The sequence below is a fragment of the Oncorhynchus mykiss genome, chromosome 4, assembly GCF_057628025.1.
Source record: "Oncorhynchus mykiss isolate SJ-2025 chromosome 4, ASM5762802v1, whole genome shotgun sequence".
NCBI lineage: Eukaryota > Metazoa > Chordata > Actinopteri > Salmoniformes > Salmonidae > Oncorhynchus > Oncorhynchus mykiss.
In genome coordinates this window covers 17,367,221-17,390,681 of record NC_143025.1, presented here as the reverse complement: position 1 = coordinate 17,390,681, position 23,461 = coordinate 17,367,221, and the positions used below count along the sequence as shown (strand labels likewise).

The following is a 23,461-nucleotide window of genomic DNA, read 5'->3' as shown; positions in this document are numbered from 1 at the left end:
TGGCAGTAGACAGCGCCAGCAGTAGATCCAGCAGATGTACTTCTCAGGCTTTAAAATGAAAGAACTGGAGGAAGTAGGTCTGATAAAGGCTAAAAAAAGCTTGGAGTGTCATGACTCTGTTAATGTCTCACAGGCTGTCACACGTCTAACCCTGTCTGTCTGGGCAGCTGTTGAGCCCTACAAGGGTAGGTGTCAATTAAAAGCACTCAACATAGCCTCAATCCAATAGGGCTATATCAACAAATGTCTTTCATTTGACATTTTAGTCATTTAGCAGACACTCTTATAGGCAGCAACTTACAGTCAATACATTAATCTTAAGATAGCTAGGTGAGACAACCACTTATCCCCTATCAGCAAAGAAAAGTGAAAGGTTTATTTAATTGTATACGTTTGTATGGTGGGGGGGGGGGATAAGACTGAGATGTCTTATTTAAGATAACACAGACAGGTTATCAGCACGCCAAGTCTACAAACAAACCATTTAGATGGTTAGCTAAGAAAAAAAAAACTGTCAATGACTTTTAATAAACATCTGTAGTCGAAATTCGCAGAATACCATATAGAATATCAGTCTTATCAAGTTATCTCTGCATAAAGTTCATATGGAGTTCCCCATTTCTGGGCTGGGTCTATGAGTCTCTCTCTCTGTCTCTCTCTGTGTGACTGACGGAACCAGGCAGGCAGCCTCAGTTCATATACAGCAGTCGGTTCCTTGACATTGCCTTTGATGCTCCCCCGTATCCAATTCCACTCAACAGATGATCATCTCTAGCAGGAACCTAGCAGGAATATATGTATAATAGACTCTCATCTCATCAGCTGTATTGTGTTTCCTCTGTGTCTGTGGGCCCGCGGGGCCTTGTATTTAAAACCATTAGACGCCAGACGCAGTAAGCTAGCGGTCTACCCTGTTACACTGTCAAGTGTAATATCTGATACTAGGAATAGAGAACTCTATGCATTCAGACACCGTTTACTGCTGTGTATTACCGTGTCTGCTCAATGGATAAAACAGTGCAAATTAAAAGCTTGTCGTTGTTGTTTACTCCATATAAAACCACATTCCATTAATCCATTAAATGCATTCATTAAACTGAAATGTCAATAGTGTTGATTTGCTTGTAGTCACCCTTCACTACAATGTCATTCCATCAGTATACACATTAACATTATTTGTGGGTGGTTGCTTTGTCACCCAACACGAGGGTAGAGTGTCTCTCTCTCTTTCTCTCTCTCTCTCTCTCTCTCTCTCTCTCTCTCTCTCTCTCTCTCTCTTGTTGTGTATCTAAGCCTTGCTGAAATGAGAAGCAGGAATAATAAAATAAAGAACATGATGTTGAAATTCAGAGACATTTTCACCCACTGGCAGTTTTGAATACTAATGTTCTGTGTGCTTCTGTGTTAATGCTCTGTGTACAGAAGTGCATCTTTGGGTCAACAGAACATGCATCACATTTTCCTATACTACCTGGCTATGGAAGTATTGACCTATTGATAAACAAGATTTAGAATTACAATAATGGCTGCACTTTGCTAAATGGCGCATATTAACTGTGCTAATATTGGTACTATTGAAGCCTTCTCTGCATTTTAACACAATCAGACCGAGAAAGCAATTCATCTGTGATACCATGGAATCAGCATTCCACTCACCATGCTCCTACCATTGGCAAAATGTCTTGATCCATACTACAAAAAACTGTATGGATCCACAGGAGCAGGAACTCAATGTTCTGAAAAGCCCGATGTCTGAATCATACTGTAATGAATGGCTCAGCTCCCCGTTGTCAATACTCATTACTTGCTCTACCTGCCTGTGACCAATTGCTTGACTAGTGGATCTGACCTTTGACTGACCAGTGTCACAGTACACCCTATACCTGTATTAGAAAACAGATAATGACAGCTCAGTAAGGAGGGGAGAGTGGGGAGGCAGGGGTGTGTCTGTCCATATAATAGACTTAAGGTTCACTGACCTATGCTCAGCCAGTAGGTGTATACAGAGGCGAATGCCACCAGATCGAATGAAAAGTGAATGAGGGAGGAATGTCAATGTCTGACACCTGCTGTTCGTGATTACAGGTGAATGTGTTAGCATTACGGCATGAAGTCCCCCTAGCTGCCTCTTTGTCTCAACTTGACCAAGCCCTCAGGACAGGATAAACTTTTCACCCCAGATAAAAGGATAAGTCAAAGCTGTGACCCTGATGCCTCTCTAGTGTCTGACCACATGCAATGTGACAGCCAGGTGACCGAAGGGAATATGTGACCTCACCTCACGTCCACCATCAAAGGTGCCAGCTCATTCCCAAGAATATCATTATCTATATTGGAGAAAATGGACTGACCTCTAAGTCAACATCACTCAGAACACGAGTAGTAATATCCAAGGTTTGGGTTTATACAAACCATGAGAGAGTGGATGCTATTACCACCCATAACTCACTGTCCTTGCTCAGAGGGACAACATTTCTCTCATTATTTGTTCATTGATGTTCAGTGGGTAACATAATCTTTTTACTCAAGCTGTTCATATCTGCAGTTTAGATTCCAATGCATGAGGCATGTTCAGGACTTCCCCCTATTCCCTCTAAGTGTCCGTTGACTGGCGGCAGAGTGACTCACCAGAGCAGTGGGACTGGAACGATAGATTGGTATATAGTTCTCAGGGTTAAAAGTGGAGCAAGGTGTACTTTCCTTCTTTGACAATGTTCTCATCTCCATGTGGTCTGGTGTGAACGTACACTGACAGACAGGATGGCACAGGGACAGAGGGAACCACAGATCAAATCAAATAAAAAAAGGTGCATCTGTAAGAGAGTCGATTTTTGTCTCTTTCTGATCCAGATCTACTGATGTATGTGGCAGCTGCTTTTCATAATCAAATTATATTCATGGCAAACTGCACAAAATGACACTGAGAAGTCTGTGCATTAAACAGAACATGTGATATTTCCGCCGTAGTAATGTCTGTAGTAATGACTGTAGTTGTGTGCATTGGCCTTGTTGTCTGGGATAAAGATCGAGGGAATGTGATTCATTATAAGATCAGTTTTTTTTATGACTCCTGATATCTGGAACAGACAGTATTATAATGAGCCATCTTCCCCACCGTTAATAATAGTAATATGAATAATATACAAATAATTTGGTGGGTGCTTATATTTGTCCTATTTCGCACATTCACAAGTGTGAATTAATATGCATGTGTGAATTGGAAATGTGTTTTTTGCATATCCCAACTCCCCCTGATACACCTTCAGAGCGTTATCATCCATAATTGTTGCAGAATCCAGTTAGTTTTACACTGAAGTTAAGAAGCTGAAAGTTGAAGCTCATTTACTGCATTTCTAATACAATTTAAAAACTCAATACTGTCGGAGAACAGTTGCCACAGACACTTAGCCTATTAGCTAAACAGTTAACCGCTACTCAGTAAGTCACATTAACTGGGATCACAAACTACAATTGTACACGAACAGATGGATCTGTTAGCAGAAAAAATATTTTTAATAACACTTTTTTTTTTTAAGTACATCCTGCAATTCTACACATTTTGCCATGACTTATGCTATGTTAATATGATATCTGAGTGAGAGTAACTAACAACATCAATGGGGGCCCCATGGTGGTCAGGGCCCCTGAGCACGTGCCCTGCATGCCCAGGTCGGTAATTCAGCCATGATTACTAGAAGTTTAGATAGCTGTCTAGACTCATTTACCAATCAAAAATAGTGTCAGTGTGTGACATATAGCTCTCCAGGAACAGGGTTGGAGAGCCAAGTGTATATTTCAAATAATATTTTGAGAAGGGACAGAAATTTAGTTAAAATGATGTCGATTTTTTTTTAGAGAGCATGCCAGAATGGAATGGGTCAGTGTGCTTCATCACGGTAGCATAATGAACTACAGTATCTATAATGCTCTGTAAGTATATCCGGTTTCTCTTACTAAATACGTTCCTAAAGCTAACACTATGTTGTCCCATCTTCTTATTAATATATGATGTCAGAAGTGTTTTTGAAATCACAGTACGTTACTTTTCTATAAAGTTCCATCACCTCACCTTGACTGAGAAGGTGAACTACAGTGCCTTCAGAAAGTTATCACATCCCTTGACTTTTTCCACATTTTGTTGTCTTACAGCCTGAATTTGAAATGGATTAAATGTATATATGTTTTTATATTTGCCTACACACGGTACCCCATGTCAAAGTGGAATTATGTTTTTCAATGTATTTTTTTTTTTTACAAATGAATAAAAACTTAAAAGCGGAAATATCTTCAGTCAATAAGTATTCAACCCCTTTGTTATGGCAAGCCTAACTAGGTTCAGGAGACAACATTTGTTTAACAAGTCACATAAATTGCATGAAATCACTGTCTGCAATAATAGTGTTTAACATGATTTTTGAATGACTACCTCATCTCTGTACCCCACACATACAATTATCTGTAAGGTTCCTCAGTTGAGCAGTGAATTTCAAACACAGAATCAACCACAACGACCAGGGAGGTTTTCCAATGCCTCACAAAGAAGGGCACCTATTGGAAGATGGGTAAAAAAACATACATTGAATATCCCTTTGAATATGGTGAAGTTATTAATTACACGTGGATGGTGTATCAATATACCCAGTCACTACAAAGAAACAGGCGTCCTTCCTAACTCAGTTGCCGGAGAGGAAGGAAACTGCCCAGGGATTTCCCCATGAGGCCAATGGTGACTAAAACAGTTACAGAATTGAATGGCTGTCATAGGAGAAAACTGGGGATGGATCAACAACATTGTCGTTACTGCACAACACTAACCTAAATGACAGAGTGAAAAGAAGGAAGCCTGTACAGAATAAAACATATTCCAAAACATCCATCTTGTTTGCAACAATACTGCAAAAAATGTGGCAAAGCAATACATGTTTTGTCCTGAATACAAACTGTTATGTTTGGGGCAAATCCAGTACAACACATTACTGAGTACCACTCTCCATATTTGCAAGCATAGTGTTAGCTGCATCATGCTATGGGTATGCTTGTAATCGTTAAGGACTGGGGAGTTTTTCAGGATAAAAAATAAACAGAATGGAGCTAAGAACAAGTCCTAGAGCAAAACCTGGTTCGGCCTGCTTTCCACCAGACACTGGGAGATGAGATCACCTTTCAGCAGGACAATAACCTAAAACAGAAGGTCAAACCTACAGTACACTGGAGTTGCTTACCGAGAAGACAGTGAATGTTCCTGGGTGGCTGAGTTACAGTTTTGACTTATATATGCTTGAAAATCTATGGCAAGACTTGAAAATGGTTGTCTAGCAATGATCAACAACCAATTTCACAGAGCTTGAAGAATTTTGAAAAGAATAATGGGCAAATATTGTACAATCCAGGTAAGCAAAGATCTTAGAGACTTACCCATAAGACTCACAGCTGTAATCGCTGCCAAAGGGTATTCTAACATGTGTTGACTCAGGGGTGTGTAAGTGAGATATTTCTGTATTTCATTTGGAAACATTTCAAAAAGCATGTTTTAACTTTGTTATTGTGGGGTAATGTGTGTAGATGGGTGAGAAAATATATTCAAAATATATTCAATCCATTTTGAATTCAGTCCATAACACAACAAAATGTTGAATAAGTCAAAGGGTATGAATACTTTCTGAAGGCACTGTGGCTGTGTCTCTGGTCATTAACCCTCCTGCTGTGTTCCGGTCGAATTGGACCGATTTACAAGTTCTTTCTATGAAAAATGTAGTTCATGTAATCTGATTGTCATAAGGTTCCATGACTTTGTCCACACAGGGCATCTGAACACACAAAATACATTTAGATGATTTTCATTACATTTTGGGTGCTTTATTTAACCTTTGTACGCCTGTGGTGTTCCCAATCAAAAATTACCAGTCATTAGAAATTAATGGGTGAGTCTACAATTAGTGTATAAAATTGAGTTCAGGCACATGCCCATTCATCAGATGGACACAATTCCTCTCCCAGACCCCCACATGCATGTGTGTTTGAGCACACAGACACACACACACCTCACTCCCCTTCTTGGCTTCCATGGCAACCCCCACGGAACCTTTCCCTAATATAATTTTTCGCCCCATGGGAATCACACCTGTTGACATTCTCACAAACAATTGCAACATTGTTTCAATAATCTATAGAACTTTTCTCGCAGCTCTGGTAAATCAAGCTTTTTTGAGGCCTTGTTCACAATTCATTCTGTGGCAGCACGATGACCAAACGATATACTGTATGTGAGGCTCTTGATCATATCTTTGATAATGACACTGGTGAGGAGGAGAGAGTCCTTGTTAAACTTTGACACAAATTAGTCTGTGATAAATAGCACAATATGTTTCATCTGAGTATTTGTTATAGTCAAAATCATCCATGCATTATGCATACTTATCCATACTTTTTAAAACTCAAAACGAGTTGTATGAGCTCAGGTCAATGATGCCTACAGGCCATGAAATAGCAAAAAGAAGTTCAAAACGTGTAATGTTCAACTTAAGTTGATAAAAAGATCTAACAGAACATTAGGTGATAATATATGTATTATTAAGAGGACAGACAGGTTAAGAGGACAGACAGGCTCAGTAACAAGGTGGGATTCCTCAGTAAAGGCCCAGCCACCCAACACTTCACACGACAATTTCTGGATACAGGCTCTAGCTGGAAGAGCTCTCCTCAACTCTCCACTTTTTGGAGTTAACAGTCCATATAACCACCTGCCAAAACACCATTAGTGTTTGAAACCAAGAGTAGAGTGATAGAAAACAGATATTCTCTCAGAGCAAGAGTAATTCCCAGAAGCAGTGTTTGTGTGTGAAGCATGTGTGTGACCTTTGCCCAGTGACCTCTGTGACCTGGTGGAGTCTGAGCTCTCTGGGTGTATATCTTCTGCGGTGTCTCTGTATCTTGGTTTAAGGAGGGTTATATGCTGTGCCAAACCCAACACTCCTCTACATACACTTCTGATAACAGGATGTAGTACCCTTTAGGGGCTTGTTAGGGACTTGATACTCAAGCTTTCTGCCCATATAAGACATGTCTATGTCCTGGAAAGTTTGCTGTAATTTACAACTGTCATGCTAATCACATTAGCGCATGTTAGCTCAACCGTCCCGGTATAGGGACACCGATCCTGTATATGAAGGGAGATTGATGTCAAGTCATTCATCTCAGTCAACATGTTTATTGTTAAATTCAGTTACAGTATTTATAGTTTGGGCAAGTAGTCTGACAACCACAATAGCAGGACTAAGGCTATGGGTACCCAGAAAAATATCCTCCAGAGAGATGTCCTATCCCTGTATGTGATCTTTGATATGGGCAGACAAGACAGTATCTCCCAGACACAACCAGACTGTTTGTTTGGATTCTCTGACACTGTGCTTTGGGCTGAACTAATTTCTCTTGGACTGCCACCACATCATCCTTTGACCCTAGCCTCTAAATATACTCCTACCCCAATAACCTTGTGGACTAATAGCCAGATAGGAATTTCAAATATGGAATCCAACATCATAGACACATTAATGCGACATTAATGAAAATAAGAATCATCCATAACTACTGGATGATCTTAATCATTCCCTAATGATTTATTACATCAACACTCTCAATGAACATATCAGTAGACAACCATGGTGTTTATGAGAATGGCTTAGTGTGGGTACATCTAGTCTACAACACATTTTGGTGCTCAGTGAAATCTTTCATTCGAACGAGACATAATTCTAACAAGATATTCATACTTAAAACTTCCTATGTGTTTCCATTATAAGCGATGCTTCTAAGATGTTGTATAATTTCAGCCAGTAGTTTTGAAAGTAGCGCTCACGAGCCAAAATGGGTCCCACGAAAATGGTGTACTATGTCATCCATTTCATATAATGTATATTTTTGGGGTAGGATATTTTACAAATTCCAATTTATACAATATGTTACAAATTTGTAAGTGCCGGACTGCATTTTTAAAGCTACCCACAACAATACAAAAAAAATACAGGCAGCCAGACATGAGTGTTGACTATCTGACTGGTGGCAATACAGGCAGCTGCTTCCTTTGTGTTCATCATACTCCACTTAGCCTTATTCAATTTGGCTGATCTCTCTCTCTCTCTGTCTCTCTCTGTCTCTCTCTCTCTCTCTCTCTCTCTCTCTCTGTCTCTCTCTCTCTCTCTCTCTCTCTCTCTCAGAGAAGTGGACCATAGTATTTTATATCCTCTGGGAAGCATGGGCTTTGTAGATAGTAGAGAGGAACAGAGAAAAACTTGCAATATGATAGGGGTTCTAATAAATTCCAATCCCCAATTTATTTTGAGGACCTTGATTGTATAACGAATTCAACTTGTTAAACTCCAGTGGCAGGTTCATTCGAAAATCTCTCGGCTGATTGTATATTTGTATTACTGAGTGAGCTTGGCACCAAAAGGACATCATTGTCAGTTTAATTCTAATTTGTCCCAGAGAGTATTCAGATCAGCTCTGCTTAAAACCGCTGGGTGGCTTTTGCATGTTGCTAATATATCCCTTTGAATGGTTCATGCATGTGGATACGTCTTAATCAAGTTATGTCTGTATCCTATTTCCATCACTTTCAACTTGCCAATATCAATCCATATTCAATGAGAAGTCAAGCTTCACAATATTGGTCTAGTCAAAGAAATGAGGAAACCTCAAATATGTTAGTGCTAAATGCATATTGCTACAGTTGCCACAGATTGATTTTGAGATATTGAGATATTCTAAGACATAGAAAATATTAATTAGCGATGTGACAATATTATTTCATCCCATATGCGTTCAGGCTCGAGATAGTTGTTTTAAAGCCTTTGGAAAGAATATCACCACAATTACCCCACTTGTAGCCTTCCAAACAAAGATAAACCCACTTTTCATATCTGCCCCTGAGGATTCTGACGAGAGAAGAATGAGCAGTGTGTGGGATGGGGGAGGGGCCTCGTTTTCTCCCCACAGACACATCTCAACAGGCCTCCAGCTGAATTGAGTTTGATTACAGTGCTGATTCCTCTGATTTTGTCTACTTAAAACTGTAATCCTTAATTGAAACAATAATAGATCGGACACCCTGCCTGTGTTTTAGCGATAGCTGAGGGATGGGCCTGGAGAAATGTAAGGTATCCATTATATCAAAATTATAGTTCTCTTTGTTTACAAATAATGTTTACATATATTTTGGGTTCTGATGTGGTGGGACAGTTAAACTAAGCTCATGAGGCATTTGTAAGTTACAGTGCCTTGCAAAAGTATTCGGCCCCCTTGAACTTTGCGACCTTTTGCCACATTTCAGGCTTCAAACATAAAGATATAAAACTGTATTTTTTTGTGAAGAATCAACAACAAGTGGGACACAATCATGAAGTGGAACGACATTTATTGGATATTTCAAACTTTTTTAACAAATCAAAAACTGAAAAATTGGGCGTGCAAAATTATTCAGCCCCTTTACTTTCAGTGCAGCAAACTCTCTCCAGAAGTTCAGTGAGGATCTCTGAATGATCCAATGTTGACCTAAATGACTAATGATGATAAATACAATCCACCTGTGTGTAATCAAGTCTCCGTATAAATGCACCTGCACTGTGATAGTCTCAGAGGTCCGTTAAAAGCGCAGAGAGCATCATGAAGAACAAGGAACACACCAGGCAGGTCCGAGATACTGTTGTGAAGAAGTTTAAAGCCGGATTTGGATACAAAAAGATTTCCCAAGCTTTAAACATCCCAAGGAGCACTGTGCAAGCGATAATATTGAAATGGAAGGAGTATCAGACCACTGCAAATCTACCAAGACCTGGCCGTCCCTCTAAACTTTCAGCTCATACAAGGAGAAGACTGATCAGAGATGCAGCCAAGAGGCCCATGATCACTCTGGATGAACTGGAGAGATCTACAGCTGAGGTGGGAGACTCTGTCCATAGGACAACAATCAGTCGTATATTGCACAAATCTGGCCTTTATGGAAGAGTGGCAAGAAAAAAGCCATTTCTTAAAGATATCCATAAAAAGTGTTGTTTAAAGTTTGCCACAAGCCACCTGGGAGACACACCAAACATGTGGAAGAAGGTGCTCTGGTCAGATGAAACCAAAATTGAACTTTTTGGCAACAATGCAAAACGTTATGTTTGGCCTAAAAGCAACACAGCTCATCACCCTGGACACACCATCCCCACTGTCAAACATGGTGGTGGAAGCATCATGGTTTGGGCCTGCTTTTCTTCAGCAGGGACAGGGAAGATGGTTAAAATTGATGGGAAGATGGATGGAGCCAAATACAGGACCATTCTGGAAGAAAACCTGATGGAGTCTGCAAAATACCTGAGACTGGGACGGAGATTTGTCTTCCAACAAGACAATGATCCAAAACATAAAGCAAAATCTACAATGGAATGGTTCAAAAATCAACATATCCAGGTGTTAGAATGGCCAAGTCAAAGTCCAGACCTGAATCCAATCGAGAATCTGTGGAAAGAACTAAAAACTGCTGTTCACAAATGCTCTCCATCCAACCTCACTGAGCTCGAGCTGTTTTGCAAGGAGGAATGGGAAAAAAATTCAGTCTCTCGATGTGCAAAACTGATAGAGACATACCCCAAGCGACTTACAGCTGTAATCGCAGCAAAAGGTGGCGCTACAAAGTATTAACTTAAGGGGGCTGAATAATTTTGCACGCCCAATTTTTCATTTTTTGATTTGTTAAAAAAGTTTGAAATATCCAATAAATGTCGTTCCACTTCATGATTGTGTCCCACTTGTTGTTGATTCTTCACAAAAAAATACAGTTTTATATCTTTATGTTTGAAGCCTGAAATGTGGCAAAAGGTCGCAAAGTTCAAGGGGGCCGAATACTTTCGCAAGGCACTGTATATTCTTCAAGAGTCAATTAGTATATATAATTCATGTATAAGTCCAAAAAATGTATGTAGCAACTAAGGATTCTAGCTTTAATTAACAAACTGTTACAAGCCAAAAACAATCCTCCCATGCAGGCAGGCACACTATACAGCAGCCCAGTAAAGTAGCATGGGCCACACTCACCACAAACACAACACACTCCCTGGCATGGTAACCCTGCCGTGTTATTTTTTACATTTATTTTTATTTCCTGTTCACTACCACAGATGCTAATTACTCACTAGATAGAGCAATAACCACTCTACCCCCCCCCCCCCCCCCCCCACCCCGTCTCTTTTGTGAGAAAAGGTTTCCCAGGCAACCTCAAGCCGCAAGTCCACTTGCATTTGCACCCTACTGCCTTGTGTTTATTTTGAGAATATTAATCTTTTTAGAAAAAGGACTGAACTACATCCTCTTCAGAGCCGTCACTACGGGAACAGCAGGTATGATGTACACAAGGCACCTCGAATTTGGGGGGGGATTTTGTGCTTTTGATATTTCAAGCATGGTAATTTAGACTGGAAAACAAAATGCACTCATGCCAAATAATGGCACCTCTACAAAGGAAAGAGTCTTATACATTTATAACACACACACACACACAAATATATGCACACACACACACACACACACACACACACACACACACACACACACACACACACACACACGCACACACACACACACACACACACACACACACACACACCACACACACACCACACACACACACACAGAGAGAGACCAGAGCATGAAAGCACAGCACCGGACGGTCCCCGTTAAGCTCTTTGATCATGATCTGCTGTCGAGGCTTGTGTGTCAATTACAGTCATTAGATCCCAGCGTTACTACAGCTATCAAATGTTGGCTCATAACGGACCACAGCACAGCCTCTAGCTGAAACTCTAAAGTCATAAAACTGGAATAAAATCCAATTCATTCGGATATGAATTCATAAAGAACATCAATCAGACCATCAGTGAGACCAGGACCTGATGCCTGGAGACGATAGCTGACCGGAATGCTCAATCTTCTGTGACAGCTAATCTTATTTCCCCACAACCTCACTCCTCTTGTGTCTCGGGGGACAGATTGGCACAGTAGTATTGTACATTAGGATGGATAGACAGACGGCTTGCAACCAAAAAGGCTATTTGAGTGGCTATAGGAAATGAGGAGACATCAAGGCTAGCGCTCCATGCAGGCATTTCAACAAGACAAATACAGGTGAAAAGTCAGTGATACCCTACATGCTGCACTTCCTAGGCTGACAATACGGTAAATGGTTCAAAGGGGTTGAAGTCATTTCCTTGGATTTAACAGCTGAACAGCCATTCAACAATAAATCAAATAGAAATCTATATCCAGAAGGGAATATTCTGTCTAGCCCCGCAAAAGATGCAAACGCATTAACTGAACAAACTCAAGAGCAAACAAAACAGCATTTTTAGAAAGAAAAATGTGTCACTGGCTAGAAGCAAATGTTTAATTAAAAACAAGAGAGCGTAAGAATGCAATAAGAGTGTGTCTTTCTCTCTATCTCGTCGGAATTTGCAAACAGACTGAAACCTTCAGTAGTTTCTTATCAACCAACTGACAGATCTGGATCTCCTGTCTGGTAGTAATGCAGACTTCATAGTGCATGTGTGACATGGTGAGGTTAGACCCAGGTGCAGGGAAGAGAGAATCAGCGTAACATAATTAACATTAAACATAATACTTCATTGAGAAATGGTAAGGATCATGGTAACACTGGGAAAACACTGGGTAACACTGGGAAAAACACTGGGTAACACTGGGAAAAACACTGGGCAACACTGGGAAAACCTCACTCAGGAGACAAACGCACCTGGCACATAAATCAAGCCTCAGCAAAGGACAACAGAAAACACACCTTTTTAACAGGGAAATCATAATGAGTAAATAGAACACACCTGGGTGTTGTTAATGTCTCTAGGATGGTCTCTGTATCCTCCCTTCTAGGAGCTGATCCAGCCACGGAGCCAGGGCAACCACCACATAGTTGGTTGAAGTCCCGAACGAGTCCCGGATCCAGGATGTCCCGGTCAGACACTCACGCCCGCTCCTCAGGGCTGTAGCCCTCTCAGGCCACCAGGTACTGCCTCCAACAGACACTAGACAGTGTAGGTCAGGCGACCATCGACAAGTCGAGGGGGCCGAGGGGCAGGTGTGGGGGGAGAGAAGGAACTGGTCCTTACCAGCTTGAGACGAGAGGCATGGAAGGATGGACAAACCCTCATATACCTGTGAAGCTGGAGACGATAGGTGACCAGGATTATGCGACTGAGGATCTTGAATGGGCCTATGTAGCGTGGAGCGACCTTCCACGAGTCCACCTTTAAGGGAAGATCACGGGTGGACAGCCACACTTGTTGACCCAGTCGGAGGAGCCGAAAAGGTCTTCGGTGCCGTGTTGCCTGGTGTTGGTGTCGTGCAGATGAGAGGAGCAAGGAGGATGAACGCCTCGGCTGATGGCACCCCCGCTTCGGCCTCTTGTTCAGGAAACAGGGGAGGGGAGGAACCCGAACTGACACTCGAACGGCGACCGGCAGTGGGATGTGAGCAAACTCCGTCCAGGCAAGGAACTTGCTCCAGTTGCTGGCCTATGTGGAGACGAAACAGCGGAGGAACTTCTCCAGCTCCTGGTTGGCCCGCTCCGTTTGTCCATTCGGCTGTAGGTGGAACCCGGAGGAGAGACTCACCGCCTCCCCCCACATTGAGCAGGAGGCTTTCGAACACCGTGCGATGAACTGGTGCCCACAATCCGAGATAATGTCCCGCGGAAGTCTGTGTAGTCAAAAGACATGGGTAATCATGAGATCAGCAGTCTCCTTCACTGAGGGCAACTTGGGTAAGGTAATGAAATGGGCTGCCATGGAGAATCGAACAACGACCACCAGGATAGTGGTAAGACCTTGGGATGGAGGTAACCCCGTGATAAAGTCTACGGACAGGTGGGACCAGGGTCGGCTGGGGATGGGCAGAGGTTGGAGCTGTCATGACTTGCTATGGGCACAGGTGGAACAGGCCGCAACAAAGTATCTCACATCCTCAATCATGTTGGGCCACCAGAATCTCCTCCTCAGGAACTCCAGTGTCTGATTAACCCCTGGATGCCCAGATTATTTAGAGGCGTGATTCTATTATAACACTTGAGAATGGGCTGATCGCGGATAATAAAGTTTGTTAGTGGGGCCCCGCCAGCGTCAGGTTCTTGGGTCTGGGCTTGTCATAACACATGAGCCACAATGCGGGAGCTGGGGATGATTGGCTCGGAGTCCCCTCTCCTCGTTAGAGACATCGTGTTGGCGGGACAGGGCTTCAGCTCCAAGGTGGCGCACAACAGGGGTAGGGGTTAACGGTTCTTAATCATGATCACAGCGAGGTTCTAGGTGGGGCTCTTAGACATTTAGTCTGGCAGTTCTTACCCCAGTCTAGTAGGTGTCCCGTGGACCAGGAGCGTAGTGGGTTATGTAGCGCTAGCCAGGGGTACCCTAGGATAAGGGGGTTCTCGGTAGCCATGATCAAAAGAGAACTAAGAGTGATTCACCCATACTTTCAGTAGAATGGGCTTGGTCTGATATTCCACCTGGCCGGAGCCTATGGGGCATCCATCGAGGGCTTGAATCTACAGAGGGATGGGACATTTCACGCAGGGGATTTGTAATTCTCTGGCGAAGTCTTGATCAATTAAATTATCTGCGGCCTTGGAGTCCACAAAAGCTTGAATCTGGTGCTGACGGTTGTCTCAGTGTAGGGTTGCAGGTAGTGACATACGGTGACTGGGTAGCCTGGGGCAACTGCACAGCTTGTCAGGGTCTCCCCTTGTCCTGGCGAGCCCTGGTGTTTCCCGTCAGTTCTGGGCATGTAGCATGGAGATGGCCGAGACCGCCACAGCAGAGTCAGCAGCTTTCGCGCATGCGCCTGTCACGCTACTGTGGGCTCAGGCGTGTGCGTCCCAGCTGCATGGGCTCCTCAGTGCTGGGTTCGGGGGGTTGGGGTGCTCAGGAAACCAGGATAGTGTCAAAAGGTGGTTGTTGATCCTGATTTCCAGCGTTATCAGAGACTCGAGGTCCTCTCCCAGTTCCCGAGAGGCCAGTTCATCCTTGATGGAGTTAGACAACCCCTGGTGGAAAGCGGTGACCAGTGCCTCCGTATTCCACCCACTCTGGGTGGCAAGGGTGCAGAATTCAATGGCGAAGTCAGCCACTGGTCTGGCCCCTTGGCGGGTGTTGAACAGTCGGCTGGCCGCTTTTCGTCCTCCGACTGGGTGATTGAAGCTCTGCAGTGAAAGCTAATGTGGAGCTGCAGGATGGTGGCTGCTCCTCCCACACCACCGTAGCCCATGCCAGAGCCTTGCCTGAGAGTAGAGCGATTATGTAGGCATTCATGGCCCGATTGGTGTGGAACGAGGATGACTGTAGCTCGAACACCAGAGAGCACTGGGCGAAGACCCCCTTGCACTCTCCCAGGTTGTCGTCATACCGCTCGGGGCCTGGGATCTTGGGTTCCCTGTGCAGGTTCCCTGGAGGAACTACGACGACACCTGTAGCACTGGGTGATGAGACTTGGGCATTGGCTCCTCCTGGGTTGGGGTTGGACTGTGGTTGGAGGAAGTTGGTAAGCGCCTGGAGGGTTTCTGATATCTGGAGGAGTTGTTCTTGCTGCCTCCCCAGCTGTGCTCCTTGGTGGTTTACAACATTCTTGATCTGGGTGATCTCTGCTGGTTAAGTGTTGTGGGCTGAAGCTTGCTGTGACATGGTGAGGTTGGACCCAGGTGCAGAGAAGAGACCAGACAAGGAATCAGCGATTAAGGATAAACATAATATTTTACTGAGAAATGGTAATGGAAGGATCAATGGGAAAACAACAAACACTAAGTCTCGAATAAACTCACTCAAGAGACAAACGAACCTGGCACATAATTCAAGCTTCAGCAAAAGACACAGAAAACACACCTCTAAATAGGACACAGCTGAGTGTCGTAAATGTCTCTAGGACAGTCTCTGTCACCCTCTGGTGACAGGTGAAAGCATGACAGCATGCAGGAGTAATTGGTAACATTTCCTGCTCCTGTTTGTTTCTCTGTCCAGCCCAGAAAAAAATGCAATTTGTGCATAATACTGTAATAGATTGAATATGGTGTTCTGCCTGCTCCTTAATTTGTGCTGCTCCTTAGCAAATTATGCTTACATCGCATAATATTTGTTCAGTTTTTGTTGTTGTTTTTAGAAAGAATGGCTAGAATATTCTGTCATTTTGCGTTACATCTTAGGACAGTCTTTAGTTAACATGCTGCAAACAGCCTGCTGCCCATTCATTTGTGTAACATGTCTGTTCACATGTGCAGTACATGTGTTCAACTCTGGAGATTATATTCTGTGTGTGTGTTGGGAATAGGGGTTCTGCTTCACTTACATTAAGCTCATTATGTAAACCTTCTGTCTCCACATCAGACTCTTTGTTTATCAGAATAAATGTCTGTTTACACCATGTAGACTTAAATAGGACAGCCGATGACACAAAGGGGAGATTCCACATTTTAAAAAAAGATTCAAAAGGCAGAATTCATGTAAAACCCTGTGAAAGACAGCCTGGGGAGGAGGATGGAGGATCTTTCAGAGGATGGGAATCCCTGGCCACGAGTCACATGTTGTCTGACAGAACACGATACCTTCATCCTCTCTCTCTCTCTCTCTCTCTCTCTCTCCATAAGGCAGAGGAAAAGAAAGGAACGGCTGCCCTAACAAGCTCAGTCTAGAGAGACTCTCTGACTACCTCCCTGAGGAGGAAAGGGCTATTAAAGACAAAAACTGAAAAAACCCTGCTATACTGTAATGGCACAAACAGTATTCTCTCCATACTGCACTATACAGTATGGCGGCCATCTGGCTTTGGTTGTGTTCCAACAGTACCTATTGCCCCTTTCTTGTCAGGGACATACAGGCCAGGGCTAGATATACTGCACCAAACAGGACCAGGTATGGGTAGATTGACAGAAATCACACAGAGTGATAGAGACCAACAGCCTCAGCAGACAGACATCCACATTTTCTGCATCGTCAATGTTATGAAGCAGGAACCAGCCTCACCAGGCTTTCTCCTCTTCCCCCTGGGAGATGTAGGATTCCTCCTAGCTCTGACAGATGTAGCTACACTGCTGATTAGTGTTTCTGTATCTGTATCCCAGACGAGCAAGAGGAGATTGTCGCACTAAACTAAAACCCTTCATGGTTATTTAGAGTGTTTGATGACTAAGTCTGTGGTTTTAAATTTCGCAATCTCAGATTAACATCAAATCCACAGGAACACACAGTGACCAATTTCACTTCATCCTTAACTTAAGCATAAACAAGAGGCAAAAACTTGTCCAAGAGCAGAAACAGTCCTCTATCCTCACTAAGAAAAAAAAGGAAAAAAAGAAAAAAAAGAAGGGAAAAAAAGTGTTCCTCCAAAGCCATTTATCTCACTAAGCCACAGTGTACTGATGTTGGACAGGTTTGATAGAGTGGTGCGATGCTAATGGCAGCCACGACACAGGCCTCGCGGGTGACACTCGCTATTTAAACGAGAGATTTCCTCCATGAACTGCTGTGATGCATCACTACAAGCAGACTCATCGAGAACAACCTCTGTAGCCAGACAGGGTCCTCTTCTCACTTTGTATGATTTATCACTAGGTGAGAGAGTCCCACATTTCCCAACACAAGCACTCCTATTGATCACAACTATTTGAAGGGTGAGAAACACTTTTTCAAATCGTTTTGGTCCTTGGTGAATGCTGCAAGGCGCAATTGTCCAATCAGAGAAAATAACCTGTGGTTAGATTTATGTTATTTGATCCAAAGATTCTATACTCTTAGTTTCTGTAGCCCTTTTTTGACAGCTGTTGATATAGTTCTTCCACAACAGGCTTTATATGTACATACATTTAATCAAATTAAGTGATTCATTGGTTCTCTTGTTGCATCCAGGTGGCTCACCGGACAGAAGCAGCAATGTGATTGTTTGGGTCAGAGTGCAGATGATGTCCTGGTACAGCTAAAGCAGAGAATCTCCCCTCCTGTCCTCTGTCCTATATGAGGACCCGAAGATGACTGTCACCAGCCGGCAGTCCTTCAACGTCCTGACGGTCATCTTCCTCCTGCTGTCCACCGCAGGTCAGTGCGGTTTTAACCTCTTTGTTATGGTGTGTGTGTGTGTGTGTGTGTGTGTGTGTGTGTGTGTGTGTGAAGATGGCATTTTATTGCATTCAATGTATCTTCACTTTCACTTTTTTTAAATGTGTGATTTTGTTACCTATGTGTTAATTGGGCCCAAAACGGATATTATTCAAGCCATTACATATTTGTACATTTAACATCAACTTCATCCTCAACATTTCAGTAGTTTGTCTTGTCAATTTCAGTGTTTTCAGGTGTGTTGGTTTGTGACTTGAAAGGTGGTCTGTTTGAACAGTGGGAAAAAAATGCTTGGAAGAGGTAGACTTGCTATATTTTCTGCAGGAAAAGTTTTGTTTTAATAACCTTTTAGCATGGTCTGGGTTTCAACCTCTTTAAAAACATCTGTTTTATAGCCTAATAAATATTTATTGAATTCTGACCATTTTTATCAGTCCAGTTATTATTTGAACCTCTTGATATGCACAGGGTATGGCCAGCTCCGTCACAGTGTTTGTGTTTAAGTGTGTAGTCTTTTCCCATAGTTGCCTGTGAGTCTGGCAAGCGAGACTGGTGTATGACTGTCTCAGGAACAGTATTCTGCATGGTAAAACATCATTGTTGATTACTGCATTTGTGAAACTCTGTCGGTACCCTACAAACGTTATCTTGATTTTTTATTTTTCAGCTCACAGGTTGAGGTTATAAACGTAACAATAGAGCCAAACTGCTTACTGTAATATGCTAAAATTGTAAAGGTGTTAATGTAATTAACAACATGGCAACGTTTACGATGATTTCCTAACCAGATCCAGCTGTTTCCCCTCTAATAAGACTGAGACTGCCTTCCCCCTGGTCTGCCTCTCCCTAACTCTTTAAGTCTTGCATCATTAGAGGACTTTATGGTCCACTTTTGATCCCGAGCTGCTCTGCTTCCTTATTGCCAATTCACCCTACTATTACCGCTGACCCCTCCTTTATATCCTGTCAATTATGAGATTAGCTATAGGATCAGAATACCAGAGGCGGAGTTAAATGGGAATATTTTTGAATAAATAATGCTGTCTTTCCAATGTCAGTTTGGGATTGATGTTTGACCTTTTAGAAGTTACTGGTTTGATTTATATATCATCTTCACATTTACCTTTATCTTGCAGTATACAGTTACAGGTCTGGTCTGTACAGGTTTGAGAAATTGTCCCTGAAAATGTGCACAAATGACATCTATATTTTTCTGTGACATCTGCAAGCTCCTCTTTTCTATCAGTTCAGTACAAGTATATGAATTCCAGATTTGAGTGCTGACAAAAATTGTATTTCAGAAGCTTAAGTGGCATATATCTATTTGTGAGAGGTTATTTCACAGATAAAGAAGGGTAATGAGATATGTATTGCTGTGAGTGTGAATGTACTGCTGTGAGTGTGTTTAAGTGCACACACTTTTGTGAGAGTCTGCATACTATTAAACCTCAAGATGAAGTTTTCCTTTTCTCATCAAATACAATCAAATTTATCTTATTTCCTAGCAAAGATACAATGTAGAATAAAGAGCCAATTTCTCTGTCTCTCAAATCAATCTCTGACTTTAAACCTCTGGAGTAAGGCTTCATTACAGCCTCCCCACTCCTCATTCTACTTCCCTGTTCAGCATGGACGCAAAAGCCTGACAATTAGAGCGAGTCGGAGGGAAGTCAATTCTAGCTATCCAGCCAGCCAGTCAGTCAGCCATTCAGTCAGCCATTCAGTCAGCCGGCCCAGAGTGAGGCAATAAGCCAAGCTCATTAGATCTGAGTGTTCTCCCCTTTCAAATGACCAATCTGTTCCTGCTTGGCCTGCACAGGATTAGATAATACCTTTACCATCAGCAGCAGAAATATATAATTTACCCCCCTCTCGTCCTCTGTCATTGCTAGTGCAGGCAGCACTCACACCCTAATGCTAGAAGGGATTTCCCCAGCTATGCTATGGGGGACGCTTTTACCTGTTATTATATTATAATAAAATATATATAATATATATGAATAAAATATGAAAATATGCCAAATTGTCAATTGTCAATCCTGATCGGTTGCGACGGTGTCTGTCTAACAAGTGGTTTTGTCTTGGTCCACAATGACATATGATACAGACTTAATCATTATCTCTGGTCTGTTACAATGACAGATTGGTAATTGGTGATCATCTACATGAGTCCAGTCTGCCAAATTATGTTTCCATGACTCCCATCAAAGAGAAACACCTCTCTGGTTGACTCAATCCTTCAAATGTATAATCCTTCTACAGATATTAGTAAATGCCTGTTGATTTCTGTTTGGTTTTCCATCATTTGCAATGTAATTGAAATCACAACAAGCTGAATCATGATGTTCCCAATCATTATAATCCATTTATCAGATTTGTAAAACAATTCAGAAATGTTTTTACCTCACAAAGTGTAAGTGCTTTCCAAGAAGACTACAGTATTAGACTCTCTCTCTCTCTCTCTCTGTCTCTCTCTCTCTCTCTCTCTGTCTCTCTCTCTTCCACAGCTCTATCAGCTAATTTCAGAGTGTGTGAACCATATTCCGACCACAAGGGGCGCTACCACTTTGGTTTCCACTGCCCTCGTCTCTCTGACAACAAGACCTACATGTTCTGCTGTCACCACAACAACACAGCCTTCAAGTACTGCTGTAAGGAGACTGAGTTCCAGACGGTCATGCAGGTCAACCTCACCACCACCACAGACGGCTTCAAACACAAGTGAGTCCTATTCAGGTTTTGGCAGTGTATATATGGAGTGGTACTGTTCCTTGTCTGTTAGTAGGCTAATTATTGTGATTCTATTATACAGTGTGCTGTTATTATAAATTGCTAGGCTACTTACATTAGGTCTAGTGGGTACCTTAAGAACATAGAAAATGTTATCCGCAAGGAAACAGCCATTAGCTTTTCACTCACAATTGAGACATTTCCACAGAGAAAAAAATCCCTGGCCTTTAAATGTTAGTGATTGATAAGCCGTTAGCTCCCTTGACAATATCCCACTCATTGACACCATTTGACTGGTGCTCAAAGGGCACATTGACATTGATCTACACCTACAGAGAGAATCAGAACCACAGCAGTGAAGAGCTGAGGCTTTGTTACTGAGTGAGTGGGTGGGCTGCCATCTCTCAGCAAAGTTTAATAAAGTGCTTTAGTGTACTGTATCTTACTATACTGTACTATAGTATAATATTATATAGTATACTATAATACTGCACTACACTACAAATGTCGGTAAGACCAAGAAGCTGATTGTGGACTACAGGAGAAAGAGCAGAGACCATGCCTCCATCCACATCGACAGGGCTGTAGTGGAGCGGGTCGAGGGCTTCAAGTTCCTTGATGTCCACATCACTAAGGACTTAACATGGTCCACACACACCTGCACAGTCGTGAAAAATTGTTCCAACCACCCAAGCCATAGACTGTTCTGGCAAACGGTACCGGAACATGGGCTCTCGGACCAACAGACTCCGAGACTGCATCTATCCCCAAGCCATAAGACTGCTAAATAGCCATAAGAATGGGAAGAATGACCTCCCAGAGTGTGAAGGAGCTCAGTAAGAGAACAGACAGGGAATAATGACCTCCCAGAGTGTGAAGGAGCTCAGTAAGAGAACAGACAGGGAAGAATGACCTCCCAGAGTGTGAAGGAGCTCAGTAAGAGAACAGACAGGGAAGAATGACCTCCCAGAGTGTGAATGAGCTCAGTAAGAGAACAGACAGGGAAGAATGACCTCCCAGAGTGTGAAGGAGCTCAGTAAGAGAACTGACAGGGAGGAATGACCTCCCAGAGTGTGAAGGAGCTCAGTAAGAGTACAGACAGGGAAGAATGATGTCCCAGAGTGTGAAGGAGCTCAGTAAGAGAACAGACAGGGAAGAATGACCTCCCAGAGTGTGAAGGAGCTCAGTAAGAGTACAGACAGGGAAGAATGACCTCCCAGAGTGTGAATGAGCTCAGTAAGAGTACAGACAGGGAATAATGACCTCCCAGAGTGTGAAGGAGCTCAGTAAGAGAACAGACAGGGAGGAATGACCTCCCAGAGTGTGAAGGAGCTCAATAAGAGAACAGACAGGGAAGAATGACCTCCCAGAGTGTGAAGGAGCTCAGTAAGAGTACAGACAGGGAGGAATGACCTCCCAGAGTGTGAAGGAGCTCAGTAAGAGAACAGACAGGGAGGAATGACCTCCCAGAGTGTGAAGGAGCTCAGTAAGAGAACAGACAGGGAAGAATGACCTCCCAGAGTGTGAAGGAGCTCAATAAGAGAACAGACAGGGAAGAATGACCTCCCAGAGTGTGAAGGAGCTCAGTAAGAGAACAGACAGGGAAGAATGACCTCCCAGAGTGTGAAGGAGCTCAGTAAGAGTACAGACAGGGAGGAATGACCTCCCAGAGTGTGAAGGAGCTCAGTAAGAGAACAGACAGGGAGGAATGACCTCCCAGAGTGTGAAGGAGCTCAGTAAGAGAACAGACAGGGAGGAATGACCTCCCAGAGTGTGAAGGAGCTCAGTAAGAGAACAGACAGGGAGGAATGACCTCCCAGAGTGTGAAGGAGCTCAGTAAGAGAACAGACAGGGAGGAATGACCTCCCAGAGTGTGAAGGAGCTCAGTAAGAGTACAGACAGGGAGGAATGACCTCCCAGAGTGTGAAGGAGCTCAGTAAGAGAACAGACAGGGAGGAATGACCTCCCAGAGTGTGAAGGAGCTCAGTAAGAGAACAGACAGGGAGGAATGACCTCCCAGAGTGTGAAGGAGCTCAGTAAGAGAACAGACAGGGAGGAATGACCTCCCAGAGTGTGAAGGAGCTCAGTAGAAGTACTCCCTGACAAACAGAAACATAGAGTGCGCTCTCTCATGCACTCTCTCTTTCTCTCCTCTAATACCCTCTCAGCGGGTGCTCTCTATGGCCAGTTACACAGCCCCTCTGGCAGGTCAGGATATTTCATCTAGTGGCTGATAACATAATAGGAGGACATTTCATCCTCCTCCGCTCTGGACTGCACAGCTGAAGTGGTGATATTTACCACTGGCCCCAGGTTAAACTGGCAATAGCTCTGGGTCTGAGACTCTGAGCGTTCTGTCTACTGTTAGGAGCATGAGCTATTCTATTATTGTAGCTTATGATTGAACCATGTACTGGTATTAGCAGGTGATGACTTCATGTGTATGCATTAGGAAAGTTGCCTTGTTTAACGTTGTCTAACATTTGTTGTTGCTGTGTGGTGAGTCTGCTCTCATCAATCTCTCCACACAGACAGCTGTCCAAACAGTCCCCTTTGCTTACTCTAGGTTCACTTAAATACACTCCTGAATAGCCCCA

General features: G+C 43.0%; 1 protein-coding gene across 4 annotated transcripts in view; it reads left to right on the top strand.

Annotated features, from left to right (window-relative positions):
* The window catches only part of shisal1a (shisa like 1a), a 41,622-nt gene that overhangs the window by 3,815 nt on the left and 14,346 nt on the right, over nt 1-23,461 (top strand). For 2 of the 4 annotated variants that reach the window (XM_021598943.3, XM_090231293.1), the window contains exons 1-3: nt 12,914-13,048; nt 17,928-18,113; nt 20,642-20,855. In XM_021598943.3, coding sequence (XP_021454618.1) covers nt 18,047-18,113; nt 20,642-20,855 — 281 coding nt within the window. In that variant the 5' untranslated portion in view covers nt 12,914-13,048; nt 17,928-18,046. Of the gene's footprint in view, nt 1-12,913; nt 13,049-17,927; nt 18,114-20,641; nt 20,856-23,461 lie in introns of those variants that run through there. The other 2 variants (XM_021598942.3, XM_090231292.1) reach the window with 1 other exon arrangement.